General features: G+C 40.5%; 2 protein-coding genes across 4 annotated transcripts in view; both read left to right on the forward strand.

The window, feature by feature from the left end:
* The first annotated feature begins 1,174 nt into the window (after nt 1-1,174).
* On the forward strand, nt 1,175-6,634 carry KBTBD8 (kelch repeat and BTB domain containing 8). The gene is made up of 3 exons (XM_057422906.1): nt 1,175-1,433; nt 2,088-3,202; nt 5,899-6,634. The coding sequence occupies exons 1-3, from the start codon at nt 1,285-1,287 to the stop codon at nt 6,360-6,362; spliced, it is 1,728 nt and encodes a 575-aa protein (XP_057278889.1). The 5' UTR covers nt 1,175-1,284; the 3' UTR covers nt 6,363-6,634.
* Nucleotides 6,635-14,930: 8,296 nt separating this feature from the next.
* LOC130606540 (monocarboxylate transporter 2-like) overlaps nt 14,931-25,897 on the forward strand; it is a 41,558-nt gene continuing 30,591 nt past the window's right edge. The window contains exons 1-3 of one of the 3 annotated variants that reach the window (XM_057422999.1): nt 14,931-15,556; nt 19,072-19,222; nt 19,427-19,684. In XM_057422999.1, coding sequence (XP_057278982.1) covers nt 19,468-19,684 — 217 coding nt within the window. In that variant the 5' untranslated portion in view covers nt 14,931-15,556; nt 19,072-19,222; nt 19,427-19,467. The remainder of the gene's footprint in view (nt 15,557-19,071; nt 19,223-19,426; nt 19,685-25,897) is intronic. The other 2 variants (XM_057423000.1, XM_057423001.1) reach the window with 2 other exon arrangements.

A 25,897-nucleotide genomic window follows, 5' to 3' on the forward strand; every position in this document is an offset into this window, starting at 1 on the left:
ACTTCCCTAATGATTGGTTTGAATGTTGGAGCTCAATTAGTGTGATAAAGTTGAATCCCCTATTGTAGATTTTACCTGAAGTATTTACTATTGTATGGGAGGAGTAGGGTGGGAGGGATGAAAGTGTTTTGAAGACTTTTCCTAACAGTACTTTATAGAGACACTGATGATATTTGGCCCCAAGCCTCCCTGGGAAATGTGTGCCCAGCAGCAGATCCCCATTGATTTAATTGTGCCTGCTCAAAGCTGTGTCTTAATTCTGAGTAAGAGAAACTGTAACTGCTGTTTATCGCTACGAATTAGAATTGAAATTTCCTATTCATTATCGGCATTGTTGTTTGCTGTCCTCTTTGCCCCTTTGTGTTGCCTAAAGTTTGTTGGAAGCATTCTCTGTTGCAGTCAGCAGCTTTACCTGATTTGCAGCTCTTGCCACCTAATGTTTTTCTTTTGAGCTCTCCTTTGTTGTTGTTGTTGCGTAAAAATTTGGTTGCTATTACGAAACAGTTTTTCGTGCTTGAGGTATTGCTCAATTTTCACTTTGGGCTTTACTTCATTAGGCACATCGCATGTTACTTAGAATAATGTGCTCCACTCCATTCACTTTTCACAATGATATGTGAGCTCCTTCATAGCCAAGCAATTTGATATGGCAGTTGTGTTGTATTTGTAAAGAAAAACATTTAAGCATCCATACAAACTGATGTGAATTTAAGTTTGTTGCCCAACATATTTACTGTTTCTTCATGAGTCCATGCTATTAACCATCACTTGTGTAAGCTAGAAGCTGGTTCCTGTTTCAATGTGAAGTTAAGCTTGTGCATATAGACTTGTGTAATGATGATGTAGGTTGGAGGCTTATGTTATTCTTCTGCATTCTTTGGTTTTCCTGTTTTATAAGTCAGTAAGCTTTGTGATTCTTGACTTAATTTCCCAGTGATATGGAGTAACCATGAGTTATGTGGTGGGTTTTTTTTTTCTTAATGTTAATAGATATAATTTAATGGTTAATGGTAACCAATGCATACATTGAAAAAAAAAGATATCTTTATATCTTTACTCTTGAAAGTGTTAGACTTGCTGTTGATGAATAGTGACAATGTGGAAGTATAAAATATTAATTTGAGCTAATTCTTGCTCCTGCATGGTTTTTCTTTGGATGGAGAGCATTGCGGTATTGTATTTCTTGTTTGTTAGTTAAACAGTTTCAATTTTTGCCTTGTAGAACCAAGTAAGTTTTCACAAACACTGAACGGAATTCCTTCTTCAAACCCAGTCAGCAGTGGAATGGACCCCTTCCATGCTTGTAGTATTCTTCAACAGCTGAAAACCATGTATGATGAAGGACAACTGACAGATATTGTAGTGGAGGTGGATCATGGGAAAACATTCTCCTGTCATAGGAATGTTCTTGCTGCAATCAGTCCTTACTTCAGGTACAATATTCCATTGTTCTAGTGATCAAAAGCAGAATTATAATTGAAGTTCATTATTAAAATTAAAAATCACACCTATACTAATATTCCATGGAACTTGGTAATACAGTGAACCTAGTTAATAAAGGTTATTGTTCTCTTCAGGCCAGTGAATTAGCAGTGTCTGTTTATAAAATGAGTTTCACTGGAGAAAATGTTACATGATTTAACAAAAAAAAACAAACAAAAACCCAAACAAAATTGCATCCAGTTTTGAGGGTATCTTGGATACAAGAACAGCATATTTAAACTACTTGTTTCCTTTTAAAGTTATATATTCTAGTATGCTAGAATGTGCATGTGAAATAACTTTTTTAAAGTTGAATGTGAAGACTTGCGCATGTCAAGAGCTTTGCTTGTAAACTGAGTGAATTTTAATATGGGGTTACTGAGATAATTAAGCAAGAAATTTGAGTTTGCCATTTTTGTTTCAGCAAGTTAGAACTGATCTTAAATTTAGGTATCCAAACAGGACAGTGTAACATCAGTGATAAATGTATTTATGCTGATACAAGGGCAAACTGATTGGGATTAGCTGTACAATATAACTTCATTTCTCATACATGTACATGGAAGGTGATTACAAATAAACTGCTGAATGTTTCTCTTTTGTAGATCTATGTTCACTAGCGGCCTTACAGAGAGTACCCAGAAAGAAGTTCGTATAGTTGGTGTTGAAGCAGAGTCAATGCATTTAGTATTGAACTATGCATATACCTCCAGAGTAATGCTGACAGAGGCCAACGTTCAAGCTTTGTTCACTGCAGCTAGTATCTTCCAGATCCCTTCCATACAAGACCAGTGTGCTAAATATATGATCAGTCATTTGGACCCACAGAACTCCATTGGGGTGTTTATCTTTGCTGATCACTATGGTCATCAGGAACTCAAAGACAGATCACAAGACTACATTCGTAAAAAGTTTCTGAGTGTCACCAAAGAGCAAGAGTTTCTTCACTTGAGAAAAGACCAACTGATAAGTATACTCGACAGTGATGACTTAAATGTAGACAAAGAAGAACATGTTTATGACAGCATTATAAGGTGGTTTGAGCATGAACAAAATAAGAGAGAAGTGCACCTTCCGGAAATATTTGCCAAATGCATCCGTATGCCTCTGTTGGAAGAGACATTTTTAGAGAAAATCCCTCCCGTGTTTGCACAGGCTATGGCCAAAAGCTGTGTACAAAAGGGACAACATAGTGCCAATGGCTATACACAACGGCTTGGAATGACCGCTTCTGAAATGATCATATGCTTTGATGCTGCCCACAAACACTCAGGAAAGAAGCAAACAGTGCCTTGTTTAGATTCGGTCACAGGGAGAGTGTTTAAACTATGCAAGCCACCAAATGACTTGAGGGAGGTTGGAATTCTTGTATCTCCTGATAATGATATTTATATTGCGGGTGGTTACAGACCAAGCAGCAGTGAGGTCTCCATTGACCACAGAGCAGAGAGTGATTTTTGGATGTATGATCACTCTGGCAATAGGTGGATTCCGAAAGCTCCTTTGTTGCGAGCCAGAATAGGCTGCAAACTGGTTCATTGCTGTGGTAAACTGTATGCAATAGGTGGTCGTGTTTATGAAGGAGATGGACGTAACTCACTCAAGTCTGTGGAGTGTTACGACAGCCGAGAGAACTGTTGGACGGCTGTCTGTCCAATGCCGGTAGCAATGGAGTTTCATAGTGCTGTGGAATATAAGGATAACATCTATGTTTTACAGGGTAAGGTGGTTTGACTACACGGTGTTTTGTTGGAAGTGGGGATTGTTCAATCTGACTATGCTCCCTTAAGCACCTTGGAAAACCTAAATTTCCCGGACATTTAGAGTATACTTGGAACAGCAAGGTGGAATGAAGGCTAGGGAAAGCAGTGGGTGCGAAAGAGTGAGGTTGCTGCTTGAGTTCTCATGCCTTGGGAATGTGTACTGAATTGTAGCATTGAGTATTGCACAAATAGCAATTTTGGTGGTGCTAAGTCAACAGTATAGTATTAAATTTTACTGTCGAAATTCTTTATTAAATCTTCATCTGGTTGAAATGCCCTAATGTTGAAGAAAAGATATTGTCCTCCGAAAAAGCAGGTTTCATTTTATTTAGCTAAACCTGTGAAAATTCCTGGTGTCTGTATTCTTGGTGACCACTGAAAGCCTTCATTTCATCCCCTACCCTGCTATTTGAAGTCAACCTGGAAACTAAGAAAGGTGGTTTCTCTTTCTAATTAGCTCTGTTTCTTTGATCAGTAATTATATAGTGCCTTTACATCCTTTCTTCAAGAAAATAATCGGACTTATTGGTGTATTAGATATTATTAAATTAATAAACAGGATAATTATCAGAATGGATCAAATAATTTATTATTCATTCTTCTATAAAATACCTATTTGTATTTTGAGCCATATAGCAGTCTGCACATAAAAGGGCAGAGTCTGGTCTATGGGGCTGTAGTGAGAGTCCCAAGAAGTGGAGCGAAAGAAGAGAGGGTGTCTTGGTTATGTTTTGCTAAAGGCCACCTCTGAAAACACCTGCAGAAGTTGGAGTCCTAGATTCACATCAACACCCTCTTTGGGTTGCTCTCCATACAAAGCTGGACTAGAAGAAAGAAATAGGATAGAGAATACTGTAAGGTCATTGTTATGTACTTGAAGAACTCAAGTGGATTTCTTGACTTTGCTTTCCTGCTACTTGGTAAGGTTGGGCTTCCACATGACTGGGAGAGACTTCTGTAGTTTCTGTATCAGATTTGACTATTGTTGATTGTGACTTTAAATAATTGTGTTACACTAGCAAGTTGTCTCTGTCTGTTCTGTTGGGTCAGACATCTGTTTTAGGTGGTTAAAAGAACACAAGAATATTTAATGTAATACTTTAATACAAGGGGTAATGGCTTTAAAATGAAAGAATAGATTTAGGTGAGAGAAAAGGAAGAACTGCTTTTCAGTGAGGATTGTGAGGCACTGGCACAGGGTGCCCAGAGAAGCTGTGGCTGCCCCATCCCTGGCAGTGTTCAAGGCCAGGTTGGATGGGGCTTGGAGCGACCTGCTCTAGTGGAAGGTGTCCTGCCCGTGGTAGGGGGTTGGAACAGAATGAATTTTAAAGTCCCTTCCAACCCAAACCTGTCTGTGATTTAACTTGTTAAAAGCTTGTTAGAACTGCTAAAAAAATAAACAATTTTATAACCTGCATAATTTGTTTACAGATTTTAACTGCACTAATTCTGTGCTTCAGTGGTTTAAATGACAGCTCAATGCTCGCAAGGTATTTCACTGTGCAACCAGCAGATTACAAAGATTTATGTTATGGGAAATAGGCAACTCTTCTGTTTGAGTGTGGTAGATAAAACCTTGATTGAGTTGCACTGAAGTAGTATAAAAAAAGTTAACTTTCAATAACCTTTCTAGAGAAAGGTAGTAAGTTTGAAGTAGTCAATAAGGATTGAATGTTTAAATACCAATGGAACACGAGCATCAGTCATAGGAGATTACACTTTGGAATAAAAATTAATTATCAAAAAATGTATTATATGTAAGGCTTGGCTTTTAAGTTGTCCCCCCATCCATTTTATTGTATCACTGCTGTATTCTTTGTTATACTTGAGGTGCTTGGTTACACAGCAGCTTAATTAAGATTCTTAAAACAGCCATGTGAAATTATATATGATTTGAATTATGCTGGTATTTGGCAAATGTTAGACCTTTATTTCCCCAAGCTTTACAAAAGACAGAGTAATCTTTATCTATTTTCATCAAGTTTGCAGAGCATAAGCTTTCAGTCAGCTGAACTTCCATTAACTGCAGCCTGTAGATGCTTCTCTGTGCAGTGAACAGAAGAGATGTTTTGTAATTGCATCACGAAACTAATGATGAATCAGTAGCTTCATGCAAATACTCACCTGGCATCCTTCTAAGCAAATCAACCCAAATGTGTAACCCAGCTTCCTGATACAAATGGTTTCAAAGTCTGTGTGTGGTGCAAGACACAATTGTTTGCTCAGGTTTAATGACTTTCTGGCACTGAATTCAGGGACACCATGGTCTGTAGATGACCTATTGTGAAGATGTTAAAGAACAAAACAAATACTCCAGACATTTCAAGCCTAGAATCTTATGAGAATTTGTCCCACATTAGTAAGCATGGTTTAGAAGTATTGAAGGACATCTAGTAAATATGTAAAACATTGTATTTCTGATACAATTCACATTCCCTCTTCTTCGGCTGGAATAGAAACTCAAAGTAGTTTTTACTCATGTGTTTGTAACCTGGACGAAAGCAGGCCATGGTGCTAGGGTTTCTGTTACGGGATCAGGGCACTTAAAAATTGGTAGTCTATGGAAGAACATATCTGAAAGCTTAGTAGCTGCAGAATTACTGGTCTGAGAATGAAGCATAAGTTATGTTTTATTTTTCCTCTCTTTTTTCAGGGGAATTTTTTCTCTGCTATGATCCTCAGAAGGATTACTGGGGCTTTTTGACCCCCATGACTGTGCCTAGACTCCAAGGCTTGGCAACTGTGTACAATGACTCCATCTACTACATAGCTGGAACCTGTGGAAACCATCAACGTATGTTTACCGTAGAGGCCTATGACATTGAACAAAATAAGTGGACTCGAAAAAAAGACTTCCCTTGTGATCAGTCCATTAATCCATACATAAAACTCGTACTCCTCAAAAACAAACTCCATCTCTTTGTCAGAGCTACTCAAGTCACTGTTGAAGAACATGTTTTCAGAACCAGCAGGAAGAATTCACTCTACCAGTATGATGAGGTTACTGACCAATGGCAAAAGGTCTATGAGACTCCCGACAGGCTCTGGGATTTGGGCCGGCATTTTGAATGTGTTGTTGCTAAATTGTATCCGCAGTGTCTTCAGAAAGTTATTTAAATCTTGTTTGTTTTCAGTCACAGGCCTTAGTGATTTCAGTGGTGATATGATGCTAGAGAAAACATGTCTTAAAAGAAAACAAAGAAATCCTGTCAGTATTTATTGTAAGCTGAAACAGACCGTTTTTTGTGTATGGGGACGGGTGCTCTTTAAAGGTTGCAGTCTGGGGAGGGAATACTGGTTCAGTTTCATATTTACTGATGCTTTCCTGGGAAATGAGAAGGAGGTTACAAAGTGCAATTATCAGCATTCTTTTTTTTTTTTCCTGGTAAACACTTGTTTACCATGTGTAGTCATGTCATACTAGAGGGGTGGTTTTGTAAGAGCAAATTAAGTGGAAGAGCCAGGATAACTATGCACTACAGTGAAAGAAAATCTAGCATTACTAGCTAAGGATGTCCAAGATGTTTTGAAGTGACTTTTCTTTTTTTTCCTTTCCTTTTTTTTTTTTAATACGGGTAAATTTTGAGGCAATATCACTACGTTGGTTTTCTTTGGTTGTTTATTAGTCTAGATTGAAAGTACATAGAGGAATGATAGATCCTGATTCATAATGATCTCTCTTTTTTTTTGTACTATTTTTGAAGTCTGCGAAGATGTTTTGTGATGTTTGTGCACTACAATTTAGGAGGAAAACTCAAGTCCTCGAGTCAGCATTGGAGCACAGAGTACCTTTGCCCCGGACGGATCCTGTTCACATTACTGTACCACTTCTTGTCTGTGGATTTCTGAGCTTAATGATGGGGGTGGAATCCCAACATCTACTTTCTGCCACATAGACGTAGTGTTGTAAAACCATGTATTTTTTTTAACACTGCTTAACACCTTTTTTTCCATCCCATAAAGGGCTTTAACCCAAAAGTTGATGGTGCTAGTACGTTTTTAATACTTGTTTGTCTGAAATGGGCCAGCTTTATGCTACTGTTTAAGACAGCCTGTTAGTTTCCATGAAATGTGTCTGTCGTGAGGCCCTGTCCTGTCATCAGGTTGTCTTTTTTAACATAACATTTTTACTGCAGTGGTATTCTTGCACAGAATGGTGACAGGATATGGCCTTCATAATAGTGATTATTTTTCTTTTTGTGTGGAGTGTTCAGTTTGTCTCCACTGAAGTACAGTGCTATGTGCAGAGTTGGCACGTGCTCCAATAGTTTGGAAAAGCGTGGCTTAACTTTACAAGTTGTTGTTCTTTTCTCCTGGCAGTCAAGCCCTCAAATAATTCCTCTTTCATTCTGATCTATAATGTGAAAATTTGCACTACTGAGCTGTCTTCGTTATCTGGTGTATTAAAGGAAAATTGACAATAAGTGTCCATGGCCTAAATGCTCTGAGGTGCAAATGCGCAATAGGAATCCAATGTATTGCAACACTTTTCTCTACGTATTTAACATTTAGTTTATTTTTGAGTAGTAAATGAGTTCAAAGTTCAACCTCTACTTCAGTACTGAAAACTGGATTTAAAAGGGAAAAGATGAATCCCAAAACATCTATGGGCTGTAACTCACCAGGTTTACTTTGTTACAGCTCTAATTTTTGCAGAGCTGTGAGTATGTTATCTTACTCTTCCCTGTTTTCTCCAATTGACCTAAGGAAATCAGTTAACTTGCAGTGGCCATCGCTGACTGTAAGTGCTTACCACTATCTGGCTTCGCAGCTGATATTTCAGTAAGCCAAATATTTAGCTTGTTGTTTATCCCCCTGGCATGGCTGAGGATTTTGATACTGTTTGTTTACAATGTGGCGTTACTGTTCCCAAATGGGATCTTTCTCATCCACAACAATACATGCCTGGTTCTATTTCTTAATTCTTGCACAAAGTGTTTAAAAGGCAAAAACAAACACAAAAAACTGTGAAATGAAAAGGAGAAAAAAAGAAAAAGCCTCTTTGCATTACATACCTCATCTTCCAGAGACTCACCAAGCCGCTGCTTTTGAACATGAGCACCTGAATTGACACTTCTTGCTAAGACTGCATTTTCCAACAGTGTTGAGGTGTGTTGTTTTTTCGTTTAGTTTTCCTCTGGATACTGTTTTCAGTGTATCCATAGCCAAGAATAAGAGTGTTGGTGTTTTTTTTAAAGGGCAACTGGCTTCGTTTTTACAATTACGCTTAGTCCTTGGCTAGCTCTTTGCTCTGTTGTAGGCCTCTAGCTGCAAGCTTTCTGAAGCACCCTCCCTAACAGTGTTGCATTTATGTGTAAAACCATTTCTTTGCAAAGTGTTATGTACATTTTTTTTCTCTCTTTTTTTTTTGGTTGATTTTGGTTTTTTGTTGTTTTGGGTTTTCTTAAGCTTGGTTGAATATTTACAAGACTTCTTGCTGCTTTTTGACAATCTATATTTATTTAGTAGAACAAATTTCAATATATTACTTGAAACTATGAAATAGAATTGAGTTAGCAGTTGACTGGTCATGTGATGTATAGAAGTACAATATGCTGTGGTTAATTCTACAGTAGGTTTGTTCATTTTGTTTTATCTGCACTAAAGTATGAAGATCTCCATTCTGTTTAACCATTCAAACTGAGGGTGTGATCCAAGTCTGTTATGTGTTTAAAAGTTAAATCCTGGAACTTGCTGTGGGAGTAGAATATACTAAACTTTTTGCATGAGGAGTTTGTTGAGACAGTAATGTAGCTGTGACATTTTGCCAATTCTTAAATGCTTCTACGTCTTGCTGAAAGTCAGATTCCTGCTAAAGTTTTGCTTTAGAGTCAGGCTTAAGTAAACTTGCACAGCACAAGAGAAAAAAGTAATTGCACCAAAGGTACTGATAATATTTAAACAGTAATCTGTACATTTTCCCCCACTTGGTATTTTTTCTGCATTCATTTCTTGCCCTTTATTAAATGAATTTCTAGCATTGTGAGGACTTTGTGCGTGTAAATCTCTTCTTCCAGACTTCTTAGTTACTTTAGAAGGCAACATTTTGTAATTTACACTTGATTCCATCAGTAAAATTTAGCCTAACTAAAAGCAGTTCTGGTGCACCAACCATGCAGTGTGTGTATGTTCTACAAGAAATCGAAGAGCTCCCTGTTCGTAAGGCTGTTTAGAAATGGCATCCAACATTCAGTGCTCAGGTATGTTAGTAAGAAGTACTGTAGTCCTATGAGGGCAAATGTGTGGATTTTTAAACATTTTGCCATAATTGCACAATTTTGCATTTTTACTTAATGTCATGTTATGTTTCTTAAAATAAACCTATTGTTGAAATACAATTGAGTTCAACTGGCTTTGTGATACATTTCTTGCATGCTTTTTAGTAAACTTCTGCAAGTTAACCCAGTGATACATCGCTTTGATGCTTGTTCAGTTGTTTCTCTAATTGTGTGTAATGTATCTATGTCATTTTTTTCCTTTTCTTTTTAAGGCTGTTACTTGGGGTGGAAGGTGCTTTGTTCTGCTTTGCTGTCTCCTTGTTGCTATTCAGGTCTAACTTCTCATTTGCTTACATGCAGGTGACATCATCTTTCCCTTTCACTTCCTCCTTGCCTTTGCCTGGAGCTGTCATCACAGCAGGAATGTCAAGTAGGGCTTTCCAGTCTGATACTGCTGCACATTGGAAAACCCTGAAATGCTTCATACTGAGTTTCCCAACATCCTTAGTAAGGAAGTTCCTTCCCAGGTGGCAAAAGGGAGGTGGAGAGTATAGTGATGCTAGTTGCAAAGGAGTCTACTGCAGAGCCGAGAACAAGAAGCCTCATTTCCCCTAGCTGTTTAAACAAAACTCCAGCCTTATATGTGGCTTCTGATGTACTGACAGTGCTTAGCACATCTGCTTGTAAATTATACTCTTCATTTGAGAACCTTTGTTCCCTTTCAGGGACTGTCTAATGATGCTCAGTCATTGCAGGCTAGGAAAACATGAAATTCTCTTGTTTGGGAAGGTACCCCTTTTATTGAGTTCTTGCAGGTGTTATTTCCACCCTCCCACCCACTCAGCCCCTCACCTCCAGCCTGTAAACTTGTCTGGTTGTGATTTAAAGGCTGTTCACCTGGTAGTCTGCTCACAACAGAAAAAATTCAGCATCCAGCCTAGTGGTGGTGGTGTATCTACAGATGAGCTCTGCAGACATGGATGGTGAGTCGGGCTGCCTTGGCTGCCTGAGCTACACAGAAGACTGCTCATGAGCCATGCATTGCAGTACCCACATGTCTGGAGACTTCTGCATGATGATCCTAGCCTTGGGTGAGTTTCTGCTAGGAGATCCATGCTCCTGGTCACCGTTTCAGAATTTTCCATTCTCTCCAGTTGTACTGAAGAGCAGTACCCATGGGTCCTGGCCTCTTTTTGTAGTCACTGGTTTATTTTATGTGATTGCAGCATTGTTCTTCATAGGTGAGCTACTTTCTTCCAACCTATGACAGCATGTACTGGACAGTCTTGATATCTTTTCTGTTTGCAGCCTTCTGTTGCTGGGAAGATCTCTCTGGAGTAAACAGCCAGTAGAGCAAAGGCGCCACTTGCCTGCCTACTTTCCTGTCCAGATCTGCAACTGCTCTGTCACAAACCAGGGATGTGTCCCCTTGAAGACCTAGCAGAAGAAAATGATGAAGCCAGCACAGAGGAGGTAGGCTTGAACTTTCTAAGACATATCTGGAAGCCACTCTTGGTTTGTAATGGCCACGGAGGGGGACCAGAGCCAAAACTGGGACAGGAGCAGTTCAACCATCTTCTTTGATTTCCCTTTTGCTCTCATGGCAAAAAAAAACATGATAAATGAACTGGCCCTCAGTGCTCTTATGAAATCCTTCTAACACTTGGCATGCAATGAATGAGAACTTTGCATGGTCAAGTTGACCTATTCAGGTATATTGAGGGTCATGGCTAACTAAGGGAGCAGTTTTGCAAATTATTATACCCTCTAAGTGTCAAAGAGGATTTCCCTTCTTTGGATGCTACAGTAAATTCTGATGTATTTTTTGATTTGAGAAATATATGGGCACTTGTGAAGACTTTCTGTCCTGGGAGGGGATGGAACTATTTTCTGGCCATTTTGATTTTCCCTTTCAGACATACTTAGGGAAGCAAGACAGGTTATTTTGGAAGCATTTGCTGGAGGAATGGAACACACATGTACACCCCAAGGTAAAGTAGCATTACTTAAATGAAATAATCCACCAGGTTTGTTCGACTTTCATGAATCTGTGCCCTGGTTTTTCACAGCCCCAAAGTTACTAGGAAGTACACTCCCATATGCGTGTGCAGGGGATATCTCGCAGCTGGGCACTCGTGCTGTCAGAAGCTAGAGAAATAACCACCCAGGTGTTGCTATCTGCTTATCTCTGTGCAACATGTACTCCCCTCTCTGCCTCAAAGTTTGAACCTCACCCCTTCCTTAACATCTAGTTAAGGTCCCATGTGCCTCACTGCTGATTTCTGTACTTTATGCAAATGATAACGCAAAATATCCACTGTCAGAGGCAGGTATTTATTAACTGTGGCTGAGTTTGTGTGATCAAGCTGCAGGTTAACAAGTTATTTTGGGAGCAGCAAAACTGATTTCTAATGTGTCTCTCTGTAGCAGGTTTTCTGAACCATAACAAAGGTTGTGTTTGTCAGCTTCCCCCCTGCAGGAAGTTGCACAGGGTGCCCAGAAAAGCTGTGGCTGCCCCATCCCTGGCAGTGGGTGGGGTCAGGTGTGGACGGGGCTTGGAGCAACCTGGTCTAGTGGAAGGTATCCCTGCCCATGGCAGTGGGGTTGAAACTGGATGAGCCTTAAGGTCCCTTCCAACCCAAACTAGTCTATGATCTCCTTCTGTTCTAGCCAACTAATTGCACACAAAACCTGTACAGACTACACATCTTTGAAAGCTTTGGCCCTCCATAAAATGTAATTTAAACCAGACAGCATCTCAGAAGTTGAGGTGTATGTGGTAGCAGATAGTGAGAGTAATTGAGCACATAAAAAAAAAACCAAACCAACAAAACTAAATACTGTGTTTCCTTAAGGAAAAACAGGCTAAAATCCCCTCTTGAAGAGTTGGCTGGGTTTGACTCTTTTTGAAGGACTAGGCAGTTTCCAATATGTAAGTTTTTGAGTAAAGAAGAGGTAGATCTGCATGAAGAGGGGCAAAAGGGAAATAGGTAAAGCATTGTGTCCTACTCTTTATAGTACCTGAGTGAGGGTGAGACCTCAGCATGGAAGGACCATTGCTGCATGCAGTTCTCTAGAAGTGAGTCTCGGGTTCTCCTAGCCCTGCTGCTTTGTGCTGTGGCCCCACAGCCACAACAGGTTAACGGGGCAGGAGGCTGTGCCCTTACAGTCTCAGTTACCACCTTCAAAGTGTGGAGTCTGACCTCTTAAAAGACAGTATGTGCTTATTTAGATCTTCAAGTGTCACTGAATACTAGCAATGGTAACATACCTGTAAAACATCAACCAAAACAGTACCAAATAAGTTCATTTTAAGGAATGCTCTCTGTGTTCCCATGTATCCTTAGGACCTGCACATGACCTCTTTTCTGCAGCTGATAGTATTGCAGAAAGCTGGCAAGGTCCCGTGCAAATGGAAGATGTGTGAACTGTGCACTTGGTTTGTGCCAACTTTTGATTCTTTTTTTAATGATAGCTTTTGATTATTTGTAAACTCAATTCTAAATTTTATGAGATTTATTGTTTTGAAGTCAAGTTGGTATGTGATACATCAGCTGTGGGAAAATACTTGCAGTTAAATTTTGAATTGCTTTATACCCTTCTAGTTTGATTCTGTTCATATTCCTTCAGCAACAGATTTCTTCAGGCATTTTTGAAAGTTCAGGGGCAGGACTATTTGGTGAATATCAAATTAACCTTCTTTCACAGCCAGTAAGTGAAGTGCTTAAATAGTATTTACTCTGAAACTTGCATTTTGTGTTTTCTTGAAAGAAATAAGAGATGTGCCACATTTTACATAAAAAATGGTATATGGAGAGCAAGTATTAAAGAGCCATCTGATTAGTCCTTCACATTTCAATTTTTCATAGGTTGATGGAATAGTAAAAGAGTTTCTGCTGCTTTTTTTTATCTCGGCCACTGATGGCGATGATTTTTCCAAGGTATTCCAAAGTGATTTTGAAAAGCAGTCTCAATCGTTTGAATTGCTATTACGTCTGAAGTGCATACAAATGGCCACAGCCCAATAACTATCAGTAGAAAGCTTTTATAATGAAGGCAATTGCTATTAACACAGAAGTGGAAGGAGGGACAACATAATTTAACAAAGGCAAATTCATGTTTTGATTTGGTAAAGTACCAAAATGTCTAAAATATCTCAGAGCCCAGGGAACTATCTGCAAGCAAAGGGGAAAGCACAGTTTTAGAAGAAAAGACCAGCAGTGTAGAAACTACCAAATTCTAAAAGGAATTTCACCTTTTGCAAAGCCATTGAGTTTTCACAGTAACATTGCTCTTAAAGGTCGTAGTGTTGAAAGAAATGACTCTTGTGAACCCTAGGTCTGGTATGATTTCAGCCTCTTCAATAGGCAGCTTCTGATGACCTTGAGTGGGACAGCACTGAGGACCACAGGCATCTCCAACACGCTGCAGTGAATTCTCATAGCACCTATAATTGATATAGTCCTTTCAGAAGACAGAACACATGGGATATGCTTGTTACATTTCTGGCTGTAAGATGCTTTTAGAAAGAATAACTTGTAGAAGCCATGACCAGCGAAGTAAAGAGGGCTGGACCATACGATCAATTCAGACCTAGGTATGTTCAACTGGTATTCTGTCCCTGACAGTGGATATCGGGGGAGACAAGAATGGACCTGGCTGTCAATATTCCCCTACCTCCAGCAATTTGCAACTGCAATGCCAGAGGTGGCATCTTTGTATTTAATAGCCCTCGATGGATTTCTCCCAAGAATTTATTTTGCTGTCTTTTGACACTTGGAGACTTTTTCAGCATGCTGGTAGTATTGGCTGATAGAAAATCCTTTTAAATTTGACCAGTGCATTGTGTATCCTGTGTGAAACGAGCATTGAGATGGCTGCAATAGTGCTGGTAGCAGCCTTTCTTTTTAATGTAAACTAGCGAGCTAGTGCATGGGTTTAAGCATTTGCTGTGTCCTTGCAAGGAAGGTGTTTTTGTTGGGGCAATACAAAACGGCATGGATGACTGCATGTGGCCCCAAGGAAATGTGGTTTGAAGTAAATGCTGACATGCAAAGTTAGCTTGGATATATTATTTTTCTCTGTGTTTATTTACCTTTCTGTTGAGTTTTCTACTAGATTGGATGAGAACATTACCCTGACCTGCCTACAGTCAGCTTGATTCCTGCATTTTCTTGTGCTTAAGTAGTGTATTACAACGTCTGGATTATAAACATGCCAGGGGAATGTTTTAAATCCCTCAAGTGGGGATTTGCAACCTAAGTCTTGTGGAAACATTCCTACTGAAATTGGGTTATATTAAACCTCCACAAAGTGTGGACTCACATTGTGGACATTGCTCGCTTGTCCAAGTCATCCACTTGTTTACTAGCAAGAAATTCAGGAACTTTGCATATCCTCCTCCCCTCGCTCCTGGGTGAAATTGACCCTTTGATAAGTGTTGCTGTGGTCTGTGAATCCCTTTGCTCTTGAGTGATCAAAATAAGCCTGATGCAGGATTTTGGGTGACTTGGATGTTGTGAAAGAGAATTTCAGGCGGGAGGTTAAAATTCCTACAGCAGGATAGGCAAAGATAGGGGATCTCTGTATGCAAATGCCCCCAGAGGAGAGAATGGGAGCAGAACCTGCAGAAGTGTGGTGTGAAGAAAGAATAAGTTAATATGTACAAGGAAGAGAGGAAGGAAGGAAAAAGGATATCTGGCAAGTAATTTATAAATATCAACAGAGATGTGAGAGGCCAGCATTCCAAGCACTACAAATGGGGAGCTGGCACTCATGTTGTCTCTGGTAGGCAAATGGCCATCCCTGTTCTTGGAATATTAGTTAATGTGGGATGTAGTTGCCTTTGGATACAGCTTGAGGGGTTGGGTGAGAAAGGGTGTTGCGAGTTACAGCAAGGTCTTGTATCTGAGGATACAGCCTCTGATCTCAACCTTTGATCTCTGCTGCATCTGGGGTGGGGGAAGAGTTCAGCAAATGGTTTTAAAAGCTGAGCAGGTCACTGCCAGGGGAGCCAGAAACAGGAGAGACACAGGAAGGAGAGTCCCAGTGGTACCCATCTCTGCGGAAGAGAGAGCATCCCACTGAACAGTGGTCAGTGAGTTTGTACGTATGTATGGTGTGCAGTGGCTTGCTTGGGTTGAGGGAAACAAGGGAGTCCTTGTATAGACAGGTGAAGCTGCGTTAGACTTGGGTTTGATTTGTCATGGTGCTGTCCTTTAACAACAAAAAATCACACCCAACCAAATAAAACAAATATAGAAAGTAATTGTATAGTCTAAGAATAGTCCCCAGTTGATTTAATTACAGAATGGAGGACTGTGATTGTATATGTTGGTTCCAAAAGAAAAGATCTTCAACAAATTAAGAAGATGGTAATATCAACAAGATTGAGATGTGAGGGCCTTGATTGTTCAAGAGACCTGAATTTCTTTATTTTGAAGTTGTCGATAATAGCTTTATCTAGTTTCCTAAACAGGAGGAAAAAATAGTGGATAATGAGTATCTAGATGTGATCAAGAATAAGTAGGTCTAAAAAAGTAAGAGGAATAAAGCAGGAAGCCTATAGGGAATGGTGGATGGAGAAATGGGAATTCCAGACATGTATAACTTTGTAAAAAAAGGAAACATTAGTAAAAGGAAAGAGCCTACCAGTGAACTTGAGTCAGGCCATGTCTATACGAAGGCAATTTTCTCACGATTTTCCTCTGCTCCAGTGAAAGGTGAATTAAGAGGTGGAGTTTTCAGTGCTTTCTGAGTGAAGGAAAGAGAAGCGATCAAGGATGGGGTCATTTCAGAGACCTGACAAATGAAATTACATGCACAATGTAACTAGAGAACAGCAAATGAACTGTAATGCTTCCATTCATTTAAATAAGACCTGGAAAATTATAGGGCTGTAATTTTATTTCAGTGGTGTAGCAGGGCCTGAGCAATACTGAGCAGAGGAAAACCCCAAATGTGGTAAGGGTAAGCGAGGGCACTGATGTAAGAAAACAGGGGCTTCCAGGAGGAAATCAAACAGTTTAGAGAACAGTTATTAAAAAGGAAAATCAAAATGCAAAAGTTTTCCTTGAAGTGGATATTGGAGAAAGAGCTGCTGTGACGCCACATGGTAATGAAGAACAAACCTGTAGAACACGAGGGCTGGGGCTGAGGAACTTTAAGGTGACAAGGACATGGCTGAGAGCGTGGTAACTGAAAGGGGTAATATCCCATGAGAGGATGGTCCTGTGCCCTCCTTAGTGCTGCTGTCCCCACAAACCATGGGGGTGCCACAGGAGACGTGAGGGAGAGTATCGATGTTTTCCATTACTGTTTATTGCTCAGGCTATTAAACTGTTAAAATAGTCCCTAAAGTTCAGTTCCTCCAGGCCAGCCTCTGGAAGACTTGTTTTACAGTCAGGGAAGTAAAAGTCAGTTTATATGGTTTTTATTTCCTAGTGTACACTATGTTTTCATTTATCTTCATTTCCTCTCTTTGGTTTTCTGTATTACGTAAGAAATTGCCTTGATAAAGAAAAGCTGGACAAGGAAACCGATACCAGAATCTGATTTTATGCTAATGTATTCTTAATAAATCTCCCATTAAACAGAAAATGAGATTCAGTGAACAAATATATTCATCTTGTGAGACTTTTAAAGGTGGTGCACAATTAGTCAAGGTTTTACAGGAGGAATGAATTGGTGGTAATAAAAAAATGACCTTTCTTGTTAATCCCTGAAAATATATTGGAAGTTCAGGCTCGACCTTTTTAAAGGGCTGCCAAAAGATATATGAATTTGAGGTGCCCGAGAAGTTTTGCATATTATAAACTTTGGTAGACTGTGAATACCAAACATAATGTTAAATAAGGGAACATGTCCTCACAATGCTCACCCCTTAATCAATTTTACTTTGCCTGATTTCAAAGACATGAGGATATGTCAATGTTTTTTTGCGAGCTTGGTGTTCTCTAATATTTTAGTAGCTTAAATTGAGTAGAATAAGCATAGATGAAAGAAACAGTGCCCTGAAATGCAAATATGATAAGTAATAAAAACTCTTAAACATCTTGTCAATGGACAGTCATTCCAACATCACCACTATTACTCTTTAATTTAGGTTTCCTTTTAAAATCCCACCTATGGTAACAAAGAATAGTTAATTCTGAAAGACAACTATTCTTTCTATGGTAAAACTTTAATGATGAGGGATGATAGATTCTTCACCAGAATGACTTGTTCCATATATTCTGAATGCCAGTAATGGGGAAATAATGTTCCATGAATTTCCATGAGACTATTTTATTACTTAATATCAGAACAGGAGAAACTTTGCAAGTGCCATCTGTCTTGCTGCTGAAATTGTACCATAGCATCCCTCATCATGTAACAGGACATTTTCATATTATTTATTATTTTCCTGCAGTAAAAGACTTCTTAGTTGGCCTTCTCTTGGTATAGCAATGAAATCTCAGAAAACCCAGCAACTTGCTACCCTGGATTTCATCCAAGTAGAAATTAAAGACTGGATATATTAAATAGGAGCTTTTTGGACCAATGTTTTCTCCAGTACAGTTAGGGTTTCCTCAACTGCTTTGGACAGGGGATTAGGGCCATAGGGGTTTTCCTGTATGTTAAAAGTTGAATAGTTCTTACCTGTGCATTTGCCAGGAAGTCCTTGGAGCAACAGCTGTAAAAGCAGATGAAAGAAAGCATGAATTCAGGAGTATACCTTCATAAACCTATACCTACCAGCTTAAAATACTGTTTGTTTTTTTAATTTCTCTATGGTTCCAGTAGTGTCCCTGTACTTACAGTTTGGTTCCAAACTACATCTCTCAAGAGGCAGTGCACTTTCAGATAGATGCAATTTGCATCTAACTTTTCCTAAGGTTCTGGAATTTTTCTCCTCTCTTTTTGCAAGATAAGCAAAGGTCCCTCTCTCCCCAGTTAGCTGACTGTTGCCTCTATGGTTCAGTAAAATGTGTCCAGCTGATTATCTGTACTTGCTGCTTCCCATTAGCTCTGATGATGCCTTTTTCTTCTCAGCTTCTGAGTTTGCAGTATATGAAGATAATAAATCATCTTTTATCCGCAAAGATGCAGGTGCACCTACGTGGCACTCCTTGCTGTGGTACCTCCTCCTCTCTGGTTTAATGCGTTGACCTTGACAGGAGGCCTATGGACTAACTCCCGAGAGGTGGTGCTTTCCCTTTTACCCTCATTTTATTTTAATGGCCAGGGAAAATGGGAAGAATGCAAGTGAGTGAATGCCCTCTTTGATCTGTGTTGCTCCTGAGCATAATCTGCTAACCTGGCAGGCACCAGGCACAAGTGGAATTGCTGCCCCTAAGTAGAAAGAAACTTCAGCCTCTTTGCAAGCAGTTGCTTACATGTTGCTTGTTGGCTTGACGGAAACGAACAGCCAAGAGAGCCTTGTCCCCCTGCAGAACAGGAGAGCTGGGCATGCTGTGGGGCCATTCTGCTGTTCACATAATGGGAATTATTCTTTTAAGGCGGGATAACACAAAATCATAATGTTTTCCACCCACATCTGAAAAATACACAATGAGGCATTTACCCTAAAAACACTACAACTGCTTCATCTGGTTCTCTCTGGTGAGACCGTTGCAGGAGCAACCTCCAGCAGCCAACTCCTGAGTTGAGACACCAAGCTACTGGCTGGATACAGGAGAGAAGAGAAAGCAGAGGCTTTAACTTCAGTTGTGAATGAGGTGTGTCCCTGGAGGTGGAAGCTGTGGGAGAACTTTGAGGGTGTGTATATTTAAAATACTGGTAGAAGGGTTATTGGGAGGGAAGGGTGATTTTGGTTGTGTTAGAACTGCACAACAGCAAAAGATCAAGGCTTCAAGAGTGGGTGATCCTCTGTACCTCTAAATTATATCACTATGCTTTAAAATAATATGTGATTACACAATATGCATCTTCTGTAAAACATACATATCCTTTGCCCTGCAGGACAGCGTGAAGTAGATTTTGCTTTGAAATCTGGATTGACAATGTCTCCTCCAGTCTCTTCGGACCTGGGCTATGTACCCCCTGATGGCGGATGGGGGTGGGCAGTGGTGTTTGGAGCCTCAATCTCAGTTGGATTTGCATATACCTTTCCTAAAGCTTTCACAATCTACTTCAAAGAGCTCCAGGCTGTTTACAGCATCTCCTACAGCCAGATTGCCTGGGTAACGTCCATCATGTGTGCTACCACCTACGGAGGAGGTAAGTGAGGCAAGACCATATTTTTCTTTGGAAAAGAGGAGGTTGGAACCCTTGGTAGGGGAGAATATATTTCTTTGACAAAGTTCTTGGAAAGCTGTAACTGCAAGTTTGGCTGTTTTCTGATGACATGCATTGGCAAAACAGAGAAAACCAGTACTGTTGAGTATTTTATTGGCGTGTATGATGCCATCAATTCTTGTTATTTCATCAGAAGTCTTGCTATGTGTGGGGAGAGGCCATGTTGGGATTGAGTCTTGGGCAGTTATTTCAGCATATTTAGTACTGTCTTTAGTTCTGTTCCTACTGTTGGCTTTCTGTTTGAAACAATAAATGTGTTGCTTGCATTCATGATACCGGATACTCAAAACTTTGGTGAACATGCATGTAAATCTTGAGACAGGATACAAGTATGTCTTTCCCTAATTCTCTTGCTAAAATTTTGCTGCAGATAATTTATTAAGGGATGATGATTGCCTCTGCTGATTTTTTCTGAAAGAACAAATGTGCCCACCAGTTACTTGAAGTTAAAAGATTCACTGGGTATTTGTACCTTGGCTGCAAAAGTTGCTGTTGCACAAAGGTGTTGTGAAGGTACTGCTTGTCCTCATAATTAAATCCTCGAGTGGATATGCTGAGGGATATTTCCCTTGCATACTGATGCCAGGTATCAGTCTGTCACTTTGATCTGAGACGCTGGTGTGTATCTTGCTGTTAATGGTTAGTAGAGGACCATCTTGCTTTTGGTCATGATGCTTGTGAGTTTGGGGGTTATTTCTGGGCTCTTAGCTGGCTCTTAGATCCTCTTAGCTTGTTTTGCAAGGGTGAAAGGTAAAAGGATTAACACTTAAAGAAAACAAGAGCAGTCACACCAAATCACATCTACCCAAACCCGTATTCTTTCTCAAATGAGGTCATGGATGCACACTTTGGGAAAGACTATTACAACAAAGTTGTAGATGGAGGGATCCTCTCAGTATCCCCTTGCTTTCAGGTTGGTGCAGTTTGGAGGCTTCTTGGGTCACGTACTGTAGACATCAGGGGTGCACCCTGTGTACAGAAGTCATGCACACTCATTTCATGTATTTTAGGAACTGGTTTTACATGGCAAAAAAAAGACATTTTGTCATTGATACGGATGGATTAAGTTGAAAGGGGAAAATTTCTGTAGAGCTCGTCTGGCACTTGGAACAGTGATACACATTGCTCTGTCAGTGCCGCGAGCAATACCTGTGACTCTGTGGACAACCTGTGTGTACTCCTTTGACAACTCATGCCTTGTGTTATTACGCGTGCGATTCCCAAGATAACAGCATGCCTTGGAAAGCTGGCACAGGAGCAAGCGACTTTGACTTGCTGATTTGAATCCAGTCCTTGTCAAGGGATACTGAATGGGTCTCAGCGGGCTGGTGCCGGTGTTGCTAACCCACCAGGGATGATTGGCATGCTCAAGGTTTGGGATGTATGTGACTAGAAAGAGCCTTTTCACATCTGTCTGTGAGGCCAGGCAGCGAGGAGACTTTGCGGAGTTCTTTGGGCTATTGTCTCCACTGCACATGGACAGAAAGGTTCAGTTCCAGGGTTATTAAATCAGCAGCTATATTGATCACCTATTTCCCCTTGAAACAGTGAATGTGTGTCTTCTGGCTGCTGTTTGGCTCTGGTGGTTTCATGCACTGAGAAGGGCTAACAGAGGACAGGGTGAGAGACTGGGTGAGAGACTGAGGACAGGTTCAGGCTGTGAGCACTGTCAGAGGGCTCATTTTTCATTTCCTCAGTGTGGCTTTTCACGGCCCTCTGAAAATTGGATGTCTGAAACTGAGCATTGAACGTTAGACAGGTTGAGTTGACTGGTTGAGATTTTTGGCTTTTCATTTTTCACATTCCCTGAGCTAGGGCCCTCAACATCTGATGAAGATACAGGGGAGAGTATATCAAAAAGAACTTTTGTCAGTGATCTTGATGGGGGCTGAGGCCATTACAGAATAAACCCTGTGGTTTTCTTCATTGATCTTTACCTACAGACTTTTATGAAGTCTTATTGCTGCAGAGCCATCATTAAAACTATGGCACATGCTAACAACAGGAGGGTGTCAGCATAAAGAGGAAAATACAGGATGCTGTGAAGCAAGATGAGTTTTCCTTTGCAGCATTGCATTTACCTTTACATAGACCTTGAGTGAAGAAGTCAGTGCTGACAGGGGGGTCCCATCCCTTCTTGTCTGGTGTTTTCACAAACATTGCTGCAAGAGCCCCTTTCCTCTCTGAGGTCTGTCCTGTGGTCTTGTAGCTGTTGCTCTTGACCTCAGTTTTTACCCACTGTAGTATCTGGGTTTAAAAATGAAACAAAAACCTCGAAGTATGAAACAAATAGATCTTGGATACAATAAAAAGTCTTGGGAAGCATCCCTGTGTAGCAATTACACTCTTCTAGAATTAATGAACATCAGTTACCTCTTCTGTGCAAACAATTAATAATTCTAAACATTTCCCTGTCATGTTCTAATCTTTCACTTTTTGTTTCCAGTAAATAGTGTTGACAACTCCATAGATCTGAAAGCAGCAGCACCTGAATAGTAATAGAAGAGGGACTGGCAGTAACAGATTTAGGAGTTTCATCTCGGGGAATAAATATCTTTGGGTGCATAAGTAATTGAATACTCAGTTTGATCTTCCTTTCAGCTACACCAGCATAAGTCTAGAGCAATTCTGTAGCATCCAGGGAAGCTGCACATTGTATTTGAAGGAGGAGGAAAGCACCAGCAGAGCCTGCTCAGAGTGGTTGAGGACATGCAAGGGATGAATCCCTTTGGGGAGAATTATACCTTTAAACCCCAACTTTAGTATTATGATATTCATAAATGCTACAGCTAACTACATGAGTAGTCGTTTGGGACAGCATGTGTTTCTTTGCATTAGACTAATTAAAACAAAAAGTTTTAACAAACACTGAATATAATTAGTGGATGAAACTGTGGCTGTTCTGAAGTCAGCAGGCACCTTGCCATCACCTTTAGTGGAGCCAGGATTTCACCTTTCAGCTTCAGTGGTTGATCTGCTGATCTATAGCAGTAGGAACCTGGCAAATTTCAGCCCCAAGCGTGGCATTTGGGAAAGGGGAAACCAGATGAGATTTTAGCAATGAATTCTGCATCTGTAAACCCTTGGTTTCACAAAGGTCTCCAGGAATGTTAAGTGATGGAATGCCCTATAAACATAACCTAGATAACAGGTGCATCCTTGAAGCCAGTCTTATGAGGAGTCATTTCTGTTGCACTTAGGGGGCTCTTGGGAAGGTCAGTCTGTAAAGCCAGGATTACAGCAAGCCTGAGTAAATACTACACTTGGACCGAAAGTCTCCTCCTTTTGATCTTGTGGGATGTACAGTGTCAATAGTTCAACAAGCTTCTAAAGAACAATCTGTGTAAGAACTTGAAAGTTAATACTAAAGCATCGTGCTTGATCTGCTAGACAACGGTCAGCCAGAAGGGCAAAGCAACATAGAAGAAGCAGGCACAGGAGCCTGTCTGGGTTTACCTAGAGTAATTCTGTGTATTACATCACCCCATGTTAAGGGCATGGAAGGCTGATCAGCCTTGAGTGATATTACACACAGCTATCCACACCACATGATGCGTGAACTCATCTCTTCCCACCTTAGACTGTGTGGTTGCTGCCTTTCTGGTATGTTACCATCACTTCGTATCTTCCTAAGCAAAGGGATGCACAAGATCACATGAAAATAATTACTGGAGGTAAAACTGGGATTATACAGTGACTCTAAACTGGCTGAAAGTAGAGAGAACTTGCTCTGGGGTGGAGAAAGCTGCTGCCTCTGTTGCTGGTTTAACCTGGTATCCTTAGTGGGATCAGCTACCCTGTGACAGGATGGGGGATCTGGAGGGTGGTACGTGTGTGACAGTTTGTGTTTACCAGGACTTCCCATCGTTGACACGGCAGAAATGTAGGCTATTTATTTTTAGTGTGCTTCTGCTTCAAAACAAGAACAAGCAGGCAAAGTAGTAAGGCAAACTGGGATAAGATGGGATATAGTACTGATGTTACTTTGACAACACTAAAGCGCCTTTATTCACTACATATTTACCTTGAGTCAAAAGGTATGAGCCTGTTATCCTGCAAAGAAACCTCACAGCGAGGAAAACAAGGCTTAAGTGTTTTCTCCCACCTCCTGGAAGTGGAGAACCAGGGGGTGGGAAGGTATAGGCTCCCTCTGCACACAGTGATCTCCAGTAGAGTCCCCTTTCATTTTGGTACAAATGAAAGAGCAACCTGCTTTGCTCTGGCTAATGTGTAATTACACCTTCAATGCAACCTTATGCCCCAACCTTTTGTTTGTCTGTCTTTGTGTGCACAGGCTGAAATGCCACCAGGCTCTGCATTCAGCAGTGTTTGGAACAAACCACAGTATTTGTCCTAATTTTCAACCATTCTCATCTTGGCATAGCCAGACTTCTGCCATAAAAGCTAATAGCTAAATTCTGGATGCATCTTTGAGTACTTCAACAGAGTTGTTTTTCCCTTTCTGTGCAGTCATTTTCCAAATATAACAGAGGAAGATCCTACTGGGATTAAAATGTAAATGAGATGAAGATGCAATAGCAAAGGAATAATTTGTTTTAATTCCCCAGTGAAAATGTTCTAGTTATTAGATTTAGATTAATTGTGGCCATCTCTTTCCTAACAAAAATGTTTTGGTTTGGGCTGCTGATTAAACTCCTGCAACAGGGGAAAAACAGCAGAACTGATGTCACTGCTCAGTTTATTTTATCACCTCCAGGAAAGCAGCACATCCAGCAGCAATGCTGCATGCACCTGGTTATTTTGATGGTGTGGATGCAGGGCTGGAGCCATCCGAGGGGTTTGCTGGCTCTGGAGAGATTATTTTGTGTTGTATGAGCCCCTCTGCCTGGCCCCTTGCTATTAATACTGGGGTTTAGCAAAAAGCAAGCTGGACATTTCATAACTTTCTGTTTTGACCTCTCCTTGACCCCCTTGTAAAACATTACTCAGTGGAATGCAAAGCCACGAGGCCCTGCCAGCATCCCGAGTGGTTCTGAGCAGTGCCAGCACCGACATCCCTTGACTCCACATGGTGCCAGGGACACATGGAACTGGTGACTGCCCACAGCAGAGCATCTTACGTAGTGGTGAAGAGGTTGTGTAGAAATTCAAGTTCCCCCTGAACTAGCCATAGGGATGTAAAGGGATGCAGGTAGATGATGCTTGACCCACATGCCCCATTTGGACCATGTGTAGGTACTGCATTGGTGGGGTGCTGCTCGCATCCTTCCTGCTGCTCAGTGCTCTGAGAGCTGCTGAGCAGGGTGAGGTTCCCTTTAATTAAAACCTTGAGTATGAAAATATTAGTGGTAAATCCATGAATGCTGGAGGTCTTGTGGCTAAACACTGAGGAATGTGTTGTATCAGCCTGGTCATGCTCAGTGGTGAGGAGAATGCAGAGGTATGAGGGCAATTCGGTGCTTGCCAGAGAGGGTACTACTGATCTCTCCCCAGGTCTGTGTTTTGTGATTGCATCTGGTTGGGGTCCAGAGCCAAGAGTTTTACTGAATTGAAACCTTTTCCCAGGTAACACTCTATATTATTATGGATTGATCACTTGGAAAAAGTTAAGAAGATTATTAGGAAAATAAATGTATGGGCCTATTTTCAGAGGGCTGGGATATCTGTCTCCTAAGAGGAGAGTAATGGCATCATGTCCTGGGCCATGGCATTCAGCCCTTTGGTTTTCTGGACAATTGCTGCTTATAATCTCATTCATTAAATCAGAAGCTCCATTTTAACTGTGGTTAAGGATTGTGTTTCACTGCTGATGCATTTTATGGGCAAATGGAAGATGATAGTGGAATAATTTTAAGAAATGCAGGTGTGCCATGGAAGTGAGGATTGCAGGCCCTTTAAAGCAGCGCAGAGTTGCCTGTTTAGGTGCTCATTTGTCAGACACTGTTTTCATGCAGCAGAGCTAGGTATGGATTTATTTATTTAACGTGGGAGCAATCTCTAAGGCCTTTAATTGACTTTCAAAGACTCAATGGAGGAAAAACTGTTGGGCTTATGGAGTTGTAGCTCCTACCTTTGGCTGTAATAAAATGCCTTGTGTAAAGGCTTTGAACAAAATTCTTTCCAAATACCAAAGTGGTGCACTTGAGAATAAATAGAAATGCTTTCCATTCTCAT

This window comes from Pezoporus wallicus, unplaced genomic scaffold (genome assembly GCF_028554395.1).
Source record: "Pezoporus wallicus isolate ANWC-B61680 ecotype Strahan unplaced genomic scaffold, APGP_CSIRO_Pwel_v1 contig_7073, whole genome shotgun sequence".
Taxonomy (NCBI): Eukaryota; Metazoa; Chordata; class Aves; order Psittaciformes; family Psittacidae; genus Pezoporus; species Pezoporus wallicus.